Source organism: Lipophrys pholis, assembly GCF_963383615.2.
Source record: "Lipophrys pholis genome assembly, chromosome: 15".
Lineage (NCBI taxonomy): Eukaryota > Metazoa > Chordata > Actinopteri > Blenniiformes > Blenniidae > Lipophrys > Lipophrys pholis.
The window spans coordinates 14,103,186-14,117,885 of NC_137642.1; the positions used below are offsets into that span (position 1 = coordinate 14,103,186).

General features: G+C 40.3%; 1 protein-coding gene across 6 annotated transcripts in view; it reads right to left on the minus strand.

Moving 5' to 3' along the window:
- LOC308121044 (neurexin-1a-like) overlaps positions 1-14,700 on the minus strand; it is a 242,416-nt gene that overhangs the window by 78,864 nt on the left and 148,852 nt on the right. For all 6 annotated transcript variants that reach the window (XM_080482073.1, XM_080482072.1, XM_080482071.1 and 3 more), the window contains one exon: positions 4,710-4,891. In XM_080482073.1, the coding sequence (XP_080338199.1) occupies positions 4,710-4,891 (182 nt within the window). The remainder of the gene's footprint in view (positions 1-4,709; positions 4,892-14,700) is intronic.

The following is a 14,700-nucleotide window of genomic DNA, read 5'->3' on the forward strand; positions in this document are numbered from 1 at the left end:
AGCAACACACGTAAGCCATCTATTGGCTAATCCTGTGGGTATTGCATGCAAGTCTTTTCGATCTCTCTGCAGGGCTCACATAAGAGGTAATTACTGGGTCTGAGACCCTAACATAAGAAGTATATGAGAATAAGATCCTTTCCCTGAGCAGGTGTTTTAATAGGAGTACTGGGGATAGCGTGACATTGGTTCTCTCCCGAGACCTGCAGCACCTCTCCTCGGTAACGATCTCACCTGTGGCGTCAAGTCAGATTGCACCGTGTTCACTTAATGAAACACGGGATTGTGAATAAGCAGTGCCCAACACATAGGTTGAACTGCAAAAACACATAAAGGTTGACATTTTCGTTCTTGAAAATTGCAATACTCAGACAGTGGACCAGGTAGTCTCTCTCTTCTCGAGTCATTTTACATGATTAATAGGGTAGAGAGCTGGAGTTGAAACTGCAATTAAAGGTGTCTTCCATCAGAAGGAGAGCCCCCTTTCTGGTAGTCGGCTAAAGGAGGACCGAGGGGAGCAATGCTCCACAAGAGAAGTCATTATTTCTCCACCATCCTCTCTGCTCTATGGAATATATTAACTTCACAGTGTTGTTTGCTTAGCTAGAGTGCCTTCATTGCTTGTATTTTTTTAAGGGATGCATGCAATTAGAACAAGGGAAGGAAGAAAGTGCTTCAAATAGTCCCCAACTCCCACGCAGAGATTGAGTGCCTGCACAAAACAAGCTCAGTGGGCCCCTGGGGGCCCAACCTGAGACTGGGGAGAGCCTCCGACAGTCAGTGTCACCACTGCTCGCTGACAACAAAAAAAGGAGGAAAACAACTGCAAAGCCTTCATTTCACTGGGTAAATGACCTCCTAAAAATATACAGATGGATTTCCAATAACAGAATTCCGTCCTTGTTTGTGCAGAGAGATAAGTGATACTTTCACTGTTGGGGATAAAATAGGAATGTAAAACAAAAAATCCACCTTGACTTCAAAAATCAGCTGCAGAATTTTACACAAGTGACACATATAACCGTATTAACATCGACATGTTTAAATGAGATGGCAGCACACACCATCAGCTTGTAAACTTTGTACCACGTCCTCGTCTGTATGGATTACCCCTGCTGCATAGACCCACCAAGGATCATTACATCCATAATTCCTTGTTTTGCATACTGTCATTGTGAATCGTTTCCTGGATTTGAATTTCCGCTACAGCGTAATTAATTATATACTGTAGATAGATTCCTTGCCAGAGCAGTCACAAGTTTTACATTTTCATGGGATACTGGTTGGAGTTGCCTCATGAATATGCTTCACCTTAGAACAAGTGAGGGGGATTGTGGAAAATCACCATAATTGGAGAAACGGTGGGAACATTATTATGAATCTAGTCCTTCCATGTGCTCTACAGTAATGAGCCTGAGGAAAGTGATTGTCATACATTTGATGGTTCGCTGACTTCACAGTCATTGTCTTTATCTGCGATGGAAAGGAGAGGCGGGGGAAGGATCACAACTCCTTTGAGGTGCATTTAAATCATAGTCTCCACATATTACTCTGAAAATTCCCTCTTGAGAATGTGAGCTGAGATGGCGTCCTTCAAGCCCCGCTGGGTTTCCTGTCATCATGAAATGGGAGCAGGAGATTAGGGGGGAGAGGGATGTAGAGGATGGAGCAGGAGTGGGGGGGTAAATACTGAAATCTGGTCTAATCCCATCTCAAACAGCTGAAGATACGCTCCTCCTAAGACATTTCTACTCAGAGCAGAGGAAAGTGAAATGAATGAGGGGAATGCCATTGGGAATGAGACTTATTATAAATTGTTTGAGAAATGCACTCCTCCAATTCCAGAACTCACCTATGCATATTCAATAACAGAAATCAACATTTTATTTTTTTTTTTTAATTGCAGACAGTTCAGAAAATAGCATATTTTGAAAAGCAAGGAAAACTAACAAACTACAAAGACACTATTGCATAAAATTAGGCCATGAAGTAAACTAATAGCACCATGCAATAAGAGTACAGACTGTTTTTCAATGACACCCTGAGTACAGCTAAACTTGCACAAGAAATGCATCAAAGTGGCAATTTTGCACAGCTCATTTGATTGAGTGCCCTAAAACAGACCTTTTAATGAATGAGGACACGAGGGCATGGACACAACTCTAAAAGGTTTGCATCACAAAGTATTCCAGGTTCATGAAAATGTCATCCTCAAGGTTGTAATAATTAAATCCCACTGTCAATTATATTATGCAAAAACATAACAAACCTGCCAAAATATGGTTAAAATGACTTTTAGGAAACATTATTTTATAGAATCGTTTCGCAAACCTGTTAAAAGAAAAGTCAGAAGGCTCCGCACCAGCAGTGCAAGCTGTTTATGCATTTAACAGTTTTGTCGCTTGTCGTAAACAACGAGAGGAACAAAACCCAAGAGCATGACTTTTTTTGCTCATTTTCGTGTGTCTCTCCTCCTTCTCGCAGCTCCACACATTTTTTTCTTTTCTTTTCTTTTTTTTTTTTTAATGAAATACAACATTTCCCAAAGCTCCCAGATTAATGTGCAGAAATAAATAAATAAGTGGAAACATTCACGGAGACTGCTGATGCGAGGGGTGAGGGGGATTCTCACAACCCACTGCCCCCGCTGTAAGAACGTGCCTTATCAACATTTCCGGCCTGCAAAATGTCAATGGAATGCTCCACGTTTCATCAACGACGCCGCGAGTGCATCTGTTGTAGCTACATGATCTCTCTCTGTCTTGTTCCACTATGCGAGACTCCGTTCTCTCACCTCTCTTGTCTGTGAAGCTCAGGTCTCTAACCTCTTACATTCATCACTTGCACACAGTGGATCTAAAACCTGGCATACAGGCTGAGAGCATTTGCTTGTGTTACCACTTAGAAATGACCTTTGTATTTCCTCAGAAAACGCCTCCTTGCGTTCTTGGCTTTGGCACTAAAAGGAGGGACGCTGTAATGTACAGGAAGGAGCACACACACAACATGAAATGCAGCAAAGCACCAGCTGGACCATCTCATGCAATTCACCTTCACCAGCTATCACAAATAATAATCAGCTACGTGAGATTTAAATGCAATTGGAAATGTGTGCGGGATCGGTGAACGCACGCGCAAAATGTAAAAGCTAATTTTCAGTAGGAGGGTGAGGGTGGTGCTTAGTAAAGCTCTGTTACCCCATTTCATTACAGACACCACCATATCTATGGAATCAAATCATATGCACACTTTTTTTTTTTCATTGTGCACATATAAAGAGTGTATGATGGAAACGTCCAGTGTTTTATCCCCGTTCAGGTGTTTTTCAAGCCTGTGGAATGATGCCCAGACTGCAGTGGAGCATTCTCACATCTGAGTGAGCACATCTGTCATTTTACAACCATATTCCAATTTATGTTCTTTTGAACATCTTGTTGTGTCCCTCTGTGGCATTTAGTGACAAATGGTCTGTGTGGAATAGGTTGTATCCTTTTAAATAGGCCACCTACACCTGAATTTAAACTAGGGGCTAAAACTCACTTAGCCCTGAGGCAAATGTGGTACAAAAAAAAAAAAAAGACCAAAAAAATAAAGCACTTCCAACACTGAGCAAGTACGGAGGTGTCTTATGAGAACAACATCACAGTTGCTCTGTGTCCTCAGGACAAGCCTGCTTATGTCACTGTGTGCTTACTGTATGTGTGAATCTCAGTGAGTGGGCAGTTGGGGGGTTGAGGCAAACTTCAAGACCAATTTCATGTTTGTATGTGCTCCGGTCTGTAGCTGTGTTTGTGTGTGTGCGTGTGTGTGTGTATTCCTACATGCTCCTGGCCAGCATCAGTGTTGTTGTCAGTAAGTGGGTGCCAGCAGGAGGAAGGTCATGTGGCAGCCAGCAGAATTATGTCCAGGTCAGAGATGCACTGTATGGAACCAGCCCTTATTAATGCATCATTTCCCTCCTCTTCCTGTTGCACACACATAACATCCATAACACACAGACAAGCGTAGGTGAGGAAGCCCGGGCTCTTCCTTGTCGGTACACATTAACACAGTGTTTGTCACACACACGCTTCACTTATTTAATCATGCCTCCGCTTTTCTTTAATGGTAACAGTATCAAACACATTCGCCATAACCATTAAAGCGGTTAAACTTTCCTTATCTTAGATATTTAAATGAACATCTTTAGTGTATGAGCAACAACCAGACACTCGGGAGTAAACGGAGCCATTGAAATCTTTTTTTTTTTTTTGGGGGGGGGGTTATGACAAGCAGATTGAACAAATGTTGCATACTACCTGTACAATGTCACATAGCAGTCAGTCAGTGTAACAGCAGCTGCCTCAGGATAGCAAAATGACACTAATGCACCACTATTTTGGACACAGTGTAGTTAATGTTTCAACGGCATGACCACTGGACCGGAAGGACACAACTGCACTGATTTCGAAACAACAATGACACCTGCACTGGGCTTCAAACTGCACCTGGTGACTGTTCCCGTTACCTACTTTCACAAATGAGCCTTTCTGTGTCAAAAAAAGACACTGTAACATAAACAAAACTCTCCAAATGAGACAGAAATGTGCGCCTTCATCATCTAAGCGATGTTGGACGCGAACTGAGAAATTATGTTGAGGGGGGTTACATTGCAGGAGATATTTGCTTTGCAACACTTGAAATAATGTAATAACATGTTCTTCACTTACAATGTGGAGCTTCAAGAAGTCTCCGAGACCAGAGGAGCTGTCCACCCTCACCAGGACAGCATCCTTAAGGTGCGTGCTGAAGCCAATGGCTAGTCGGTCTGCCCTCGTGCTGGGACGGTCGTTTGGCGGCCACGTGTATGTTATCAGTCCACCATCTCGCCCAAATATGTATGTTGTTCCCGCTAGAGGAAAGGAAAAGAAGAGGGAGAACAACAAGCAGATGATAAAAGTGTACTCTCGCTTAGAAACATGAAACGGGCATAAATCACCTGTCAACACAGAAGCATTATTAAGGCAGCAAAGTCGGCATCAGTGCCATGTGTACGGAGAGCACCGTCGGTCTGAAGCGTTTTATTGTGCTGAGTAATGAGTTTGCAAAGCACTGAGCAACATATCACTCTTGAACAGCTCTCAGCACCGTCTGAGAGTTTAAGTACACTCGTGTCAATTCATGAGTAGGAGAAAATTCTGTGAAAATGAGGGAGGCAGGTACTGGGGCCGCTTTCCTCATAATGCTGCACAGTTATTCAGCTTTACTGCCGCTGACTGCGTCACCTCCAGAGGACAGGAAAACAAGTGAAAACTGGTGAATTTGTCGTTGTGTACCTGGTGGTGAGAGGTACCCAGCGTGCGGAACGGGCACCTTTCTACGTTTTTTGCACTTCATGAGCAGCCTTAAAGGCGGATGCGGCCTGCACCAACATGGACGGACTGGTATAGTGAAGGCCTTCTTGTGACCTCCAAAGCAGCCGTTTCCAGTCTTGCCGTATTACTTTGTTGTCACAATGCAAATAGAATCAGGTCAACTGGACCCGGTCATATGTCTCGGGAGACGTTTCGCCCCTTATCCAAATGGTTTCATCAGTTCACGCTGTTCACAAGACTTGGCTGTCTTCCAAGACAGATGACCAAGTCCAGTCGGCCTGATTCAGTGAGCATCGAGATGCCTCCCATCTGGACGAATGGAAATGCATGGACATTACTTTGTTAAATGAAAGATCTGAACACGACCTGCAGTGGGAAATGAGAGGGAGATTTCTACTGCTGAGAAAGTGCCACGCAGCAGTCTGCCTGTCACCAAATCAAACAATATTTGGTAAAGAGTCGTTCTTCTACGATAATGAAGAGTTATAATACCCAAGGAAGTCTCCCCACGCTTACATTCACTGCCGTTTCTCGTGTTCTCAGATTACAATAATGTATTAATACCTTGTTTGCCGGGACACAAGAAAAATATGCCGGTGACACAAAGTGTGTACATGTGTGCACAATTGTGAACGAATGAGTGCGAGATTTGAAAATAAATGGCTGCCAGAATGGCTGCATATGAATGCAGTTGTCATATTAGCATAGAAACAGCTATCTTCATGAAAAATTAGACAAAGAGCAGTGGTGGTGTGTTATGCATTTACATGTGAGTGTGAGCGAGAAGGAGAGGCAGAGGGAGAGCGAGTTCAAGAAAGAGAGAGCGCGTGTTAATATTCATAGTGGCAGGGAGTTAAACAGCCTCAGCCTGAACAATAGATTATAAATCATTCTGGCTGTAATTCCAATATTTTCTTGTAAACCGGTGCACGGGGATATAAAACTATCGATAAATTCTGCATATATAAATATATATACGTATATGTTTTTTTCTTCCCTCCGGCACTTCCTCACAGCGTAGCGAGGAAGGTGTGTCACACCACTTTACTCCCAATGTCCATGTCCAATGCCATCCCCACGTGTGAGTCAATACACACACACAGTCGGGCATTCGCTGCAAAGAATTGCCTCATTAATTAACCAGTAATGTGATTAACAAATGAGGCCAGGACATCCAGATCTATGGTGGGATTTATTGTTTTCATAAAGCATAACCCGCATTTGTAAAATGTAATGATACAACACTGTAAGCATTTCTGTTCTCCTAATGGATAAAGCGTTATGAAGCTTGATGACTTCTATAAAGGAAAAGACATTATGTGTAATATATTCGCGAGGCAGGCATCATTTCTTTTTCATGAAGTCTGGCGGCTACCACTGCAAACTCTTCTTGTTTCACTAATGCATATCTGTTGTTGGCCCCCGTCACAGTCCAATTTCTAATTCATGTCGCCTGTGCCGGACTGTTGTCACTGTCTCCGGGTTTGCCCCGAGCCACCTAACACTTGCTCCGTGCTCCAGCTTATGATAATTAAGTGCTTTTAAATCATGTTCATGGTGGAACTCACTGGACCCCCAAGCATACATTCCCCCTCAGTCTTTTCTTATGATTTGACACCCACTTCATCCTGCTGACAGCTTATTTATTGTTGGTGACCTCCAAAAAATGAGAAAATACAACTCATCTCATTAGCGTTTCTTTTTCTTTTTCAGCGAGGTAGATAGACAGCAACACACTCAAGACATTAAAGGTCAACAAAGATAAACCATCAAATGTTTGCAAAACAGATGCAGTGACTGTAGATAACAGGGTTGCCAATATGTGGTGAAAGCTGTGTAAAATCCATACACACTAGTGGAAAAACTCCTTAAGGGACTGTTAAGGATTAAGATACATGGAGGAACATGGCTAATGCACACCTACACAGATGTGCGTTGCATAGAATTTAGCAGGCACGTGTAACCCCAATGCCGGGGAGTAATTATGCACTGGTTCCATATTTGTAATTTGTGTACTCTCTTGGGACAGCGGGGTTGATATAGATCTGTTGTAAGTCACTAGATACAGTGGTGTCCTGGAAATATCCGCCTGTATATGTTGACTCTTTAATTTGACAAGCGGTCCACTTTATTCCCTATTCACCTTCAGTCTGATAATAAAATGCAAACAAAATAAAGGACAAAGTAGAGGTACAATGAGGGGGTCGGCGACACAAAGTGCTTAGAGGAACAGAACCTAATTAAAATGTTCTTGCTCCTTGTTCCTATGTGTATGCATCGCTTGCATTCATGTGCCTTTCCCCAGAGGGGGTCGCACAACAGAAACCGAGACGCAACGTGTTTGAACAATCCTATTCAAGGCGAGATCGAACCTCCAGGATGAACTCCTCAACCGCAAGTCTGCCCTGTTAGAAGATAATGAATTAATCTGTCGTCATGTTGGACTACATTGGGAGCCGGCTGCTCTCTGCTGTGTCAGTTAACATCAAAGAAGATAAACATTGGCAGATCAAACACTCTGCTTTCATTAAAAATGTAGCACCATCCCAGGAGTTCTCCTGCATTTGGCCAGAGAGGTGTGTGTGGGATAGTAGACAGTAGAATAGCAAGCATGGCCTCTGTGTTAGAGCCCTCTTGGTATTAACTTTACAAGGTCTCGCTATGTTTCTGCAGCCATGATGCAGCATGGCAGGCAGGCCTACATACTGTGTGTTTTAGTAAATGATGCAGTGTCATATCAAGTGGCAGACAGGTGTGAGCAGGAGCGAGCGGCCTGGCCCGGTGCCTCAGTGTAGCAGCTGTGGGAGGAGAAGGATACACAAACCAGGCAGCGCGTTTGACTAGAATGCTCCGCTGAGGTCGGGATTGCAGACTGTCTTTCCTCTACCGTCCACCGCGGCCATCATAACACTCCTCGTATTACCACCTCTGCCGAGAAACTGGGGAGGAATCCAATCATAATTACATAGTTGTGATGGAAACATGAAAAGGAGAGGTGACATTATAGATCTGCACAGGATTCCTAGCAGGTTTCTCTCTATTTGCTACTGCAGATTCCCGTTATGATTGCTGTATAAAAATAGATTCAACGCGAAGCAACATATAGAGGACCTTTTTGATTCTTTTTTTAAAATTATTATTATTAATATTATTTCAAGGAACGTCTTGGAAAGAGTTACAAAGTAATGCATTTAATACGCGCTCTAAATTTAACAGTTAGTGGTTCACCTTCACAGTGAAAAAGAGCCTCATGAAGTACTCTTGCTTGTTTGTGAGGAAAAGAAACAAGTATTTAAACAAAATAAATACATTCCTGTTGTACAACCTTAAACAAATTGCACTAAAGATAGCATAAATCGGGTTTATCTTTGGTCTGTACATCCTCCGGGGAGGTGTACAATTAAAACAAGCTTAATGATTCCTATTGGATTACCATTTCAGTTTTCTGAGAAATCATTACCGCGATTTATGAGGACGCCATTGTCCAATCAAACACTATCGGTATCTGGTAAAGGCGGTAACTCCGATCAATGCTTCTGAAGATTTAGTGGCATGAGGGAAAATTGTGAGTCACCATGCTCAAACACAGGGAGGTTATGTGAAGAAAAAAAAAAACATGTGAATGCTTAAATAACTGTCTCTCGCACATGTTCCAACTTGGCAGCGATCGGAGAGCACAGTGGACAGCTGCATTAACCCCTACATCATTTAAAATAATGATGCAAAAGCATTTATATCTATCAATTTATGGGAGAAAGTGTGAAGACACCAACTAGTAAATTGTTTTTTCCATATAGGATATTATGTTTAGCAGCTATTTAGAGCCAGAGACAACAACGTAAGTTTGTCTAATTGCTTTTGACTTAAATAATCACCAGTAACACAGTGGCTTCCAATAATCATTTTGGCCATTCTCTATGTAATATAGCCAAAAACATAATACAATATCTTTTACAACCATAAATGAGTTTAAAACTGTGTTTTAGATTACTTTTGATGACTATCCCATCCACTATTGTTATTTTTGATAAGTAAACAGCACTAAATCAGCAAACAAGTGTTTCTTTCCAAGAAATGCAGTCCTATTTATGTATTATCACATTATTGGCTGCAGTCATTCCATTTTGAAAATATTTCTTATATTGCTACTTCAACAATATAATAACTGATTAGATTACTAGCAGAATGTAACTACAATAATAGATCAAATATCATTTTACACAATTAAATTATGGGCTTTATTAGATTGCAAAATTATTACATTATTGGCTCATACTACATTATCGTCCATTATTACATTATTGGCGGCCTTCCCAGACAAAGATTTGACCGTTTATAAAGACGCTGGATCATTTGCTTCGGCTGATGTTCTCCTGTTGGCCGATCTTGCCGTTATTCCTAGAGTATAAATAAACACAGTTTGAAGGAACTCTCCACTGTTGCCAAGGACCTTCCACATTCATTACCTCGGTGTTGGTGGAGAAGCTACTTATTAACAATCCTGGCTGACTTTTCTTTTAACAAATTTCACTATGCCTTTATATGCCGCTGTGCATTTTGCAGTCAAGAACATTTATTTTGGAAGTCATCAAAACGGGCAGTGATGATAAACTCAGCAGCTAAACAAATTTTTATTTTTTTTTTCATGAGTGCAAGTAATAATAGTTGAAACTGTTGCTTAATTTCTATCCACACAGAAAACAATAATTTAAACAATGTTAGATCCACATGGGGTTTGTTGATTCACAATTGTTTTAATTGTGTTTGCTATCTGCCATCATTTTGGTATAATTGATCAGGGAAAACTAGTTTTCCTTCTTCAACCATTACAAGATAATTCACAAAAATATATTGCATGTGACCTAATAGTGACTTATAATGTGAAATTTTTTTTTTGTCACTTCATATGAGACCTAGTTGTTTCATAAAAAAAAAAAAAAATCTGCGTTGTTCACTTTTGCTGCTGATGTGAAAATAAAGCATCTTTTCCGTAAACCCGAGGATGCCTCTCTGGATTGTCCTCAACGCCGAGCGCACGCAATTTTCTCCCGGCGCATGTTGGGGCTTTTGTGTTGGCGGGGTGACATTTCTGTCAAGGTTTTTCTTGTCTGTGCCTGTTTGGTGTTCTGGCGACGTGCTGTGAACTTTACAGCTCTAAAGTAGGAGCCACAACATTAAGAGTTTGTTGCTGCTTGTCCCCTCACCTCCCGAGTCCATCGCAGCATGACGCGCAGCGCGGTGCACATTTACATCCACTTTATGGAGTCGAGTGTGCAGGTACGGATCACAGTCATGACGTCACCGAGTCCTTTTCTGGATATGTAGGCCAATTCAACTTTGATGTAAGTCCCTCAAGCAGGGGGAAAAAAAAAATGTACTTCAACACTTTCACTACATGTATATCCACATGTGGCTGTACTATGATTAATAAAATAAAAAAAAACAACACGCTGCTAGAAAGACACACTGTCTCCAGAAACGGATGCTGGTTTCAATTTCAGCTAATGTCACTGAACCATTAATTTCATTTTCACACCAGCAGCATGGTGCCATAATATCTGTTCTCCTTTGCTAATTAAATTTAGTAACAGAATTTTGCGTGAGAAAAATCAGCACTTTTTGCACTGGGACATATCTTTTGCACTGTCGAGTTAGCTGGAGCTCTGTGGCCACGCTGCTTCAACCAACAATATCATCTTCCAATAAAGAAACTTGCTCTATTGTCAGGAGAGCTACATGAGCACTGTGGTGCATGTGGTCATGACCTAAAGCGGTCTTCACTACTTTTATCTGACATGTTTTTTTTTGTTTTTTTACTTCAAATCATTAAATGCAGTAAAAAAAATAAACTACAAAGAAAAAAGTCAACATGAGAAATTGGAGGGTTTTAATGGGAATTCGTGAAATAAAAATTGTACCAATGATTATTTCTTTGGTCCATGGTCCATTTCTGAAAAGCATCACGGTAATGTTGACCTTCTACCGCCACTGAAAAGCCTCGGACTTATTTTTGACCGATGGTCCATGTAATGTCATTTAAGGTTCAGTTTTCATTGGGGGAAAGATTCACCATTTGAGGGTGACTTCTGCGAGTATGTTGAGGGGGGGGGGGCTGTAGTAAACGATGGATGTTTAAAATAAAAAACATTATTCTTTTTATTGTTAACTGGTATATTTTCGGTGCATGGGCTGTTTTGGTTGGTCTTGCCTAAATAAAGAAAAATGGGTGATTCTAATTTTAAAAAAGGTATTCGTTATTTTTGCAATTATGTTAATGTCGAGAAATTAAGAAAATTGAGAAATTAAATTAAATAAACAAAACAAACAGATAATATTGGCACAAACGTTTGGATCGGACGCAGCTTCGATGATGAACTGCTTCCCTCCTTGGATGGTCAGCCTGAGTATGTCGGCATGATAAGTTAAAATAAATAACAGCAGCGACGCTGGTTTTTTTTGGAGTTACAGGACAGCCTTGCGTTGTGCCTGGAGCAAACAAATGGAGGAAATTCAGCTGGACAGTATAGGAAAAACAATATATAATTATTGTGGCTACCTTCTATGCAGATCTCACATCTTCTCTGAGACGTCCTTGTTTTATTGCAGCATTGTGAGTTAGTTTTTTTTTCCCCCTCAATAATTCAAACCTTCCTCCCAAGTGCTGATCCTGGAAAAACAAAAAAAAACAAAAGCTATTCTCTACCTTCGGTGGTGTGTGAGCAGCCCTTTGGGAGTCTAAAAAGACTATGGATTGTTGACTTGTCTTAATCCTCTCTCAGCACAAACAAATGCCTCCCTCATAATGGGATCGACAGTCAGAGCAGAACCAGCGGGCATGAGAAAAGGTTTCATCACAGGTTGAAGCTGGAACAATCCTGTACAACACACCAGCGTAATGACGGCAAGAGCAACATTTGATGCAACCGCTTCAATCAAAACACGATGTACATTATGAGGGATTTCCCCCGTTACATAACATTAACATACAGCATTATGTGAGCATCTCATTCATTTCAGACATCCCTTTCATGCTGCCACAGCGCAGAACCAAGTCATTTACCGTGTTAGCGGTGAAAGGAAGCGGAGTAATTGTGCCACTCAGTCTTCAACTGCAGCACCAATGGAATTTGTTCACAACATAAAATACTGCAGAATCCCCAGGTTTTTTTCTTTTTTACTTTCACATTTCCCTCTATCTTCTTTCCCCCCCTTATTTTACGTGATAAATCCTTCTTTTAGTCTTTATCAGAAGACGAAGCTCTTCTCTTTGCAGTCAGCAGAAAGCAGAATGGACATTGGTGCTAAATCAACCCCGGGTTTAGACTGCCTGCTTATTTTGTGTTGGCTTAATAATTCTGTCCGTATTGGCATATGTGCAGCGCAGTCGATATAAACTTTTACAGTTCATTGCTCAGAGACTAATCTTTCTCTTTGGTCAATACTGGATTCATTTTTATCTACTACTCCTACTCTGGTATAGAGGACTAATATATACTCCTATGCTCACACAGCATATGTTACTATACTGTTTAAAGGCATCAGTGTTGGTCAGTTGTGGTGAATATAATAGACTGAAACAGTACTGACAGTTGCAGATGTAGGTAAACTGTTTTTTCACATTTTAAACCATTTTGATAAATATTAAATTCAAGTTTAAGAACAAATGTTGATAAAACTTAATCAAATGACAGATCAAATTAGTGAAATGAAAGAATTCTATGTATCAGGTTGTTATAATGTAGAACAATTACATTACCCATATGTTTTTCACACCAAAAATTTATATTGCTAATGGCTGTCAGGAGCTATGCTCAACATTACAATACAGTCTGAAATAGTCATAACTATTATTTATGGATTTCTATTAAATCTTCAAGAAAAGCTTTATACTTCTTTTTTTATTTTTCTATTTCTTACATAACCTGGTTAACATGTTTAAACATGAAATATCAAAAACTGAGTCATATGAACGAATGACTTTAATAAACAAAGTGATAGTTAACTCTTAAAACTAAGTTTAAATTAGTTGGAAACCCCCATGGATTAATCTTTGTGAAAGGCTGAGAAATCAGATATAAAAACAATTGTAACCATCATAACTGTAAAATTTGTTTCAGTCCAATAGACTATATATTTTCCTCCCTACGAATAATGACTTAACAGCCATTAGTAATACATAATTATAGTAATTGCAACAGCTCTTGCCGAAGTGACACAAAAGTGAGACACTGCTGAAGTTGTAATATTCGACTTAACTAGTTTCACAAAACTTATATGGATATTTTGAACTATTTCTTTCACTGAGAATTCCATTAAGCTGCAGGTTCAGCGCGGCTGATGAATATATAACTATAAGCTTCATAATTGTCTTGCTTTTTTTTTTCCAAAATACATCAAAAACAGGAGGAATTTGAAGTCCTCGTGCAGTCACCCTTAGCGTTCGGGCTTGACTAGGCATATATTCTAATTAGCCCATTTCCACGGTATTGTTTTAACAATATCCAGTGACCTATGAGCCGTAAGCTCCTTCTAATGAAGACAATCCCAAAGCACCAATTCCACATAGGACAGCTGACAGTGTCCAACCTGCCTCCATAAGCTGCAAAGAATTAATCTCTCTCTCTCTCTCTCTCTCTCTCTCTGCTAATTTGATGTAATTAAATTAAGTGGGGACTAAAAGTGGGGCAGTGCCGCTTACCCTTATGATTGGTCATCATTTTCATAGAATAGCCTATAAGACTCAAGGCCTGAAATTATAGCGGAAACACAATCTAATGAAGTTAAGTCGGACCTGAACTGCTACCAAATGACCACAACATGGTATACGAAGAAATGAACAAAGAAAGACAGTGAGGGACATATATAACATATTTAACTAAATATGTGCAGAGGAAAATAAATGTCTGCAAAATCAACTAGATTTGAGTCATCAACGTGAAGGCAGATCTAAAGGCTATATTCCCGCTTCTCATTGTCATTAAGATGCCACTTCTAATGAGCCAATAATAAGCTTTGGCTCTACATTCAAGTCTGTGATCTAATTGCCATCGCAACATATGCTGTATTGAACTGTACTGTCATTCAGATATGCACAGCTGCGTACAGAGAATGAAAGGAAATGTTATTGCATAAGCTCCAGGTAATTCACAAGACAAATGAATGCATTTTACAAATATAGAATAAAAACAAAATAAATAAAAACATAACTTACTATCATATTTCATCACACTTGAAGTGATATCACTGGAATATGAGTTTTATAGTGTTGAAGCCAGATTTTAATAAAGGTATTTTTAATGGAAACCTAAAAATGGTGGTAAGACTTTTTCTCCATCTTTGGGGCACC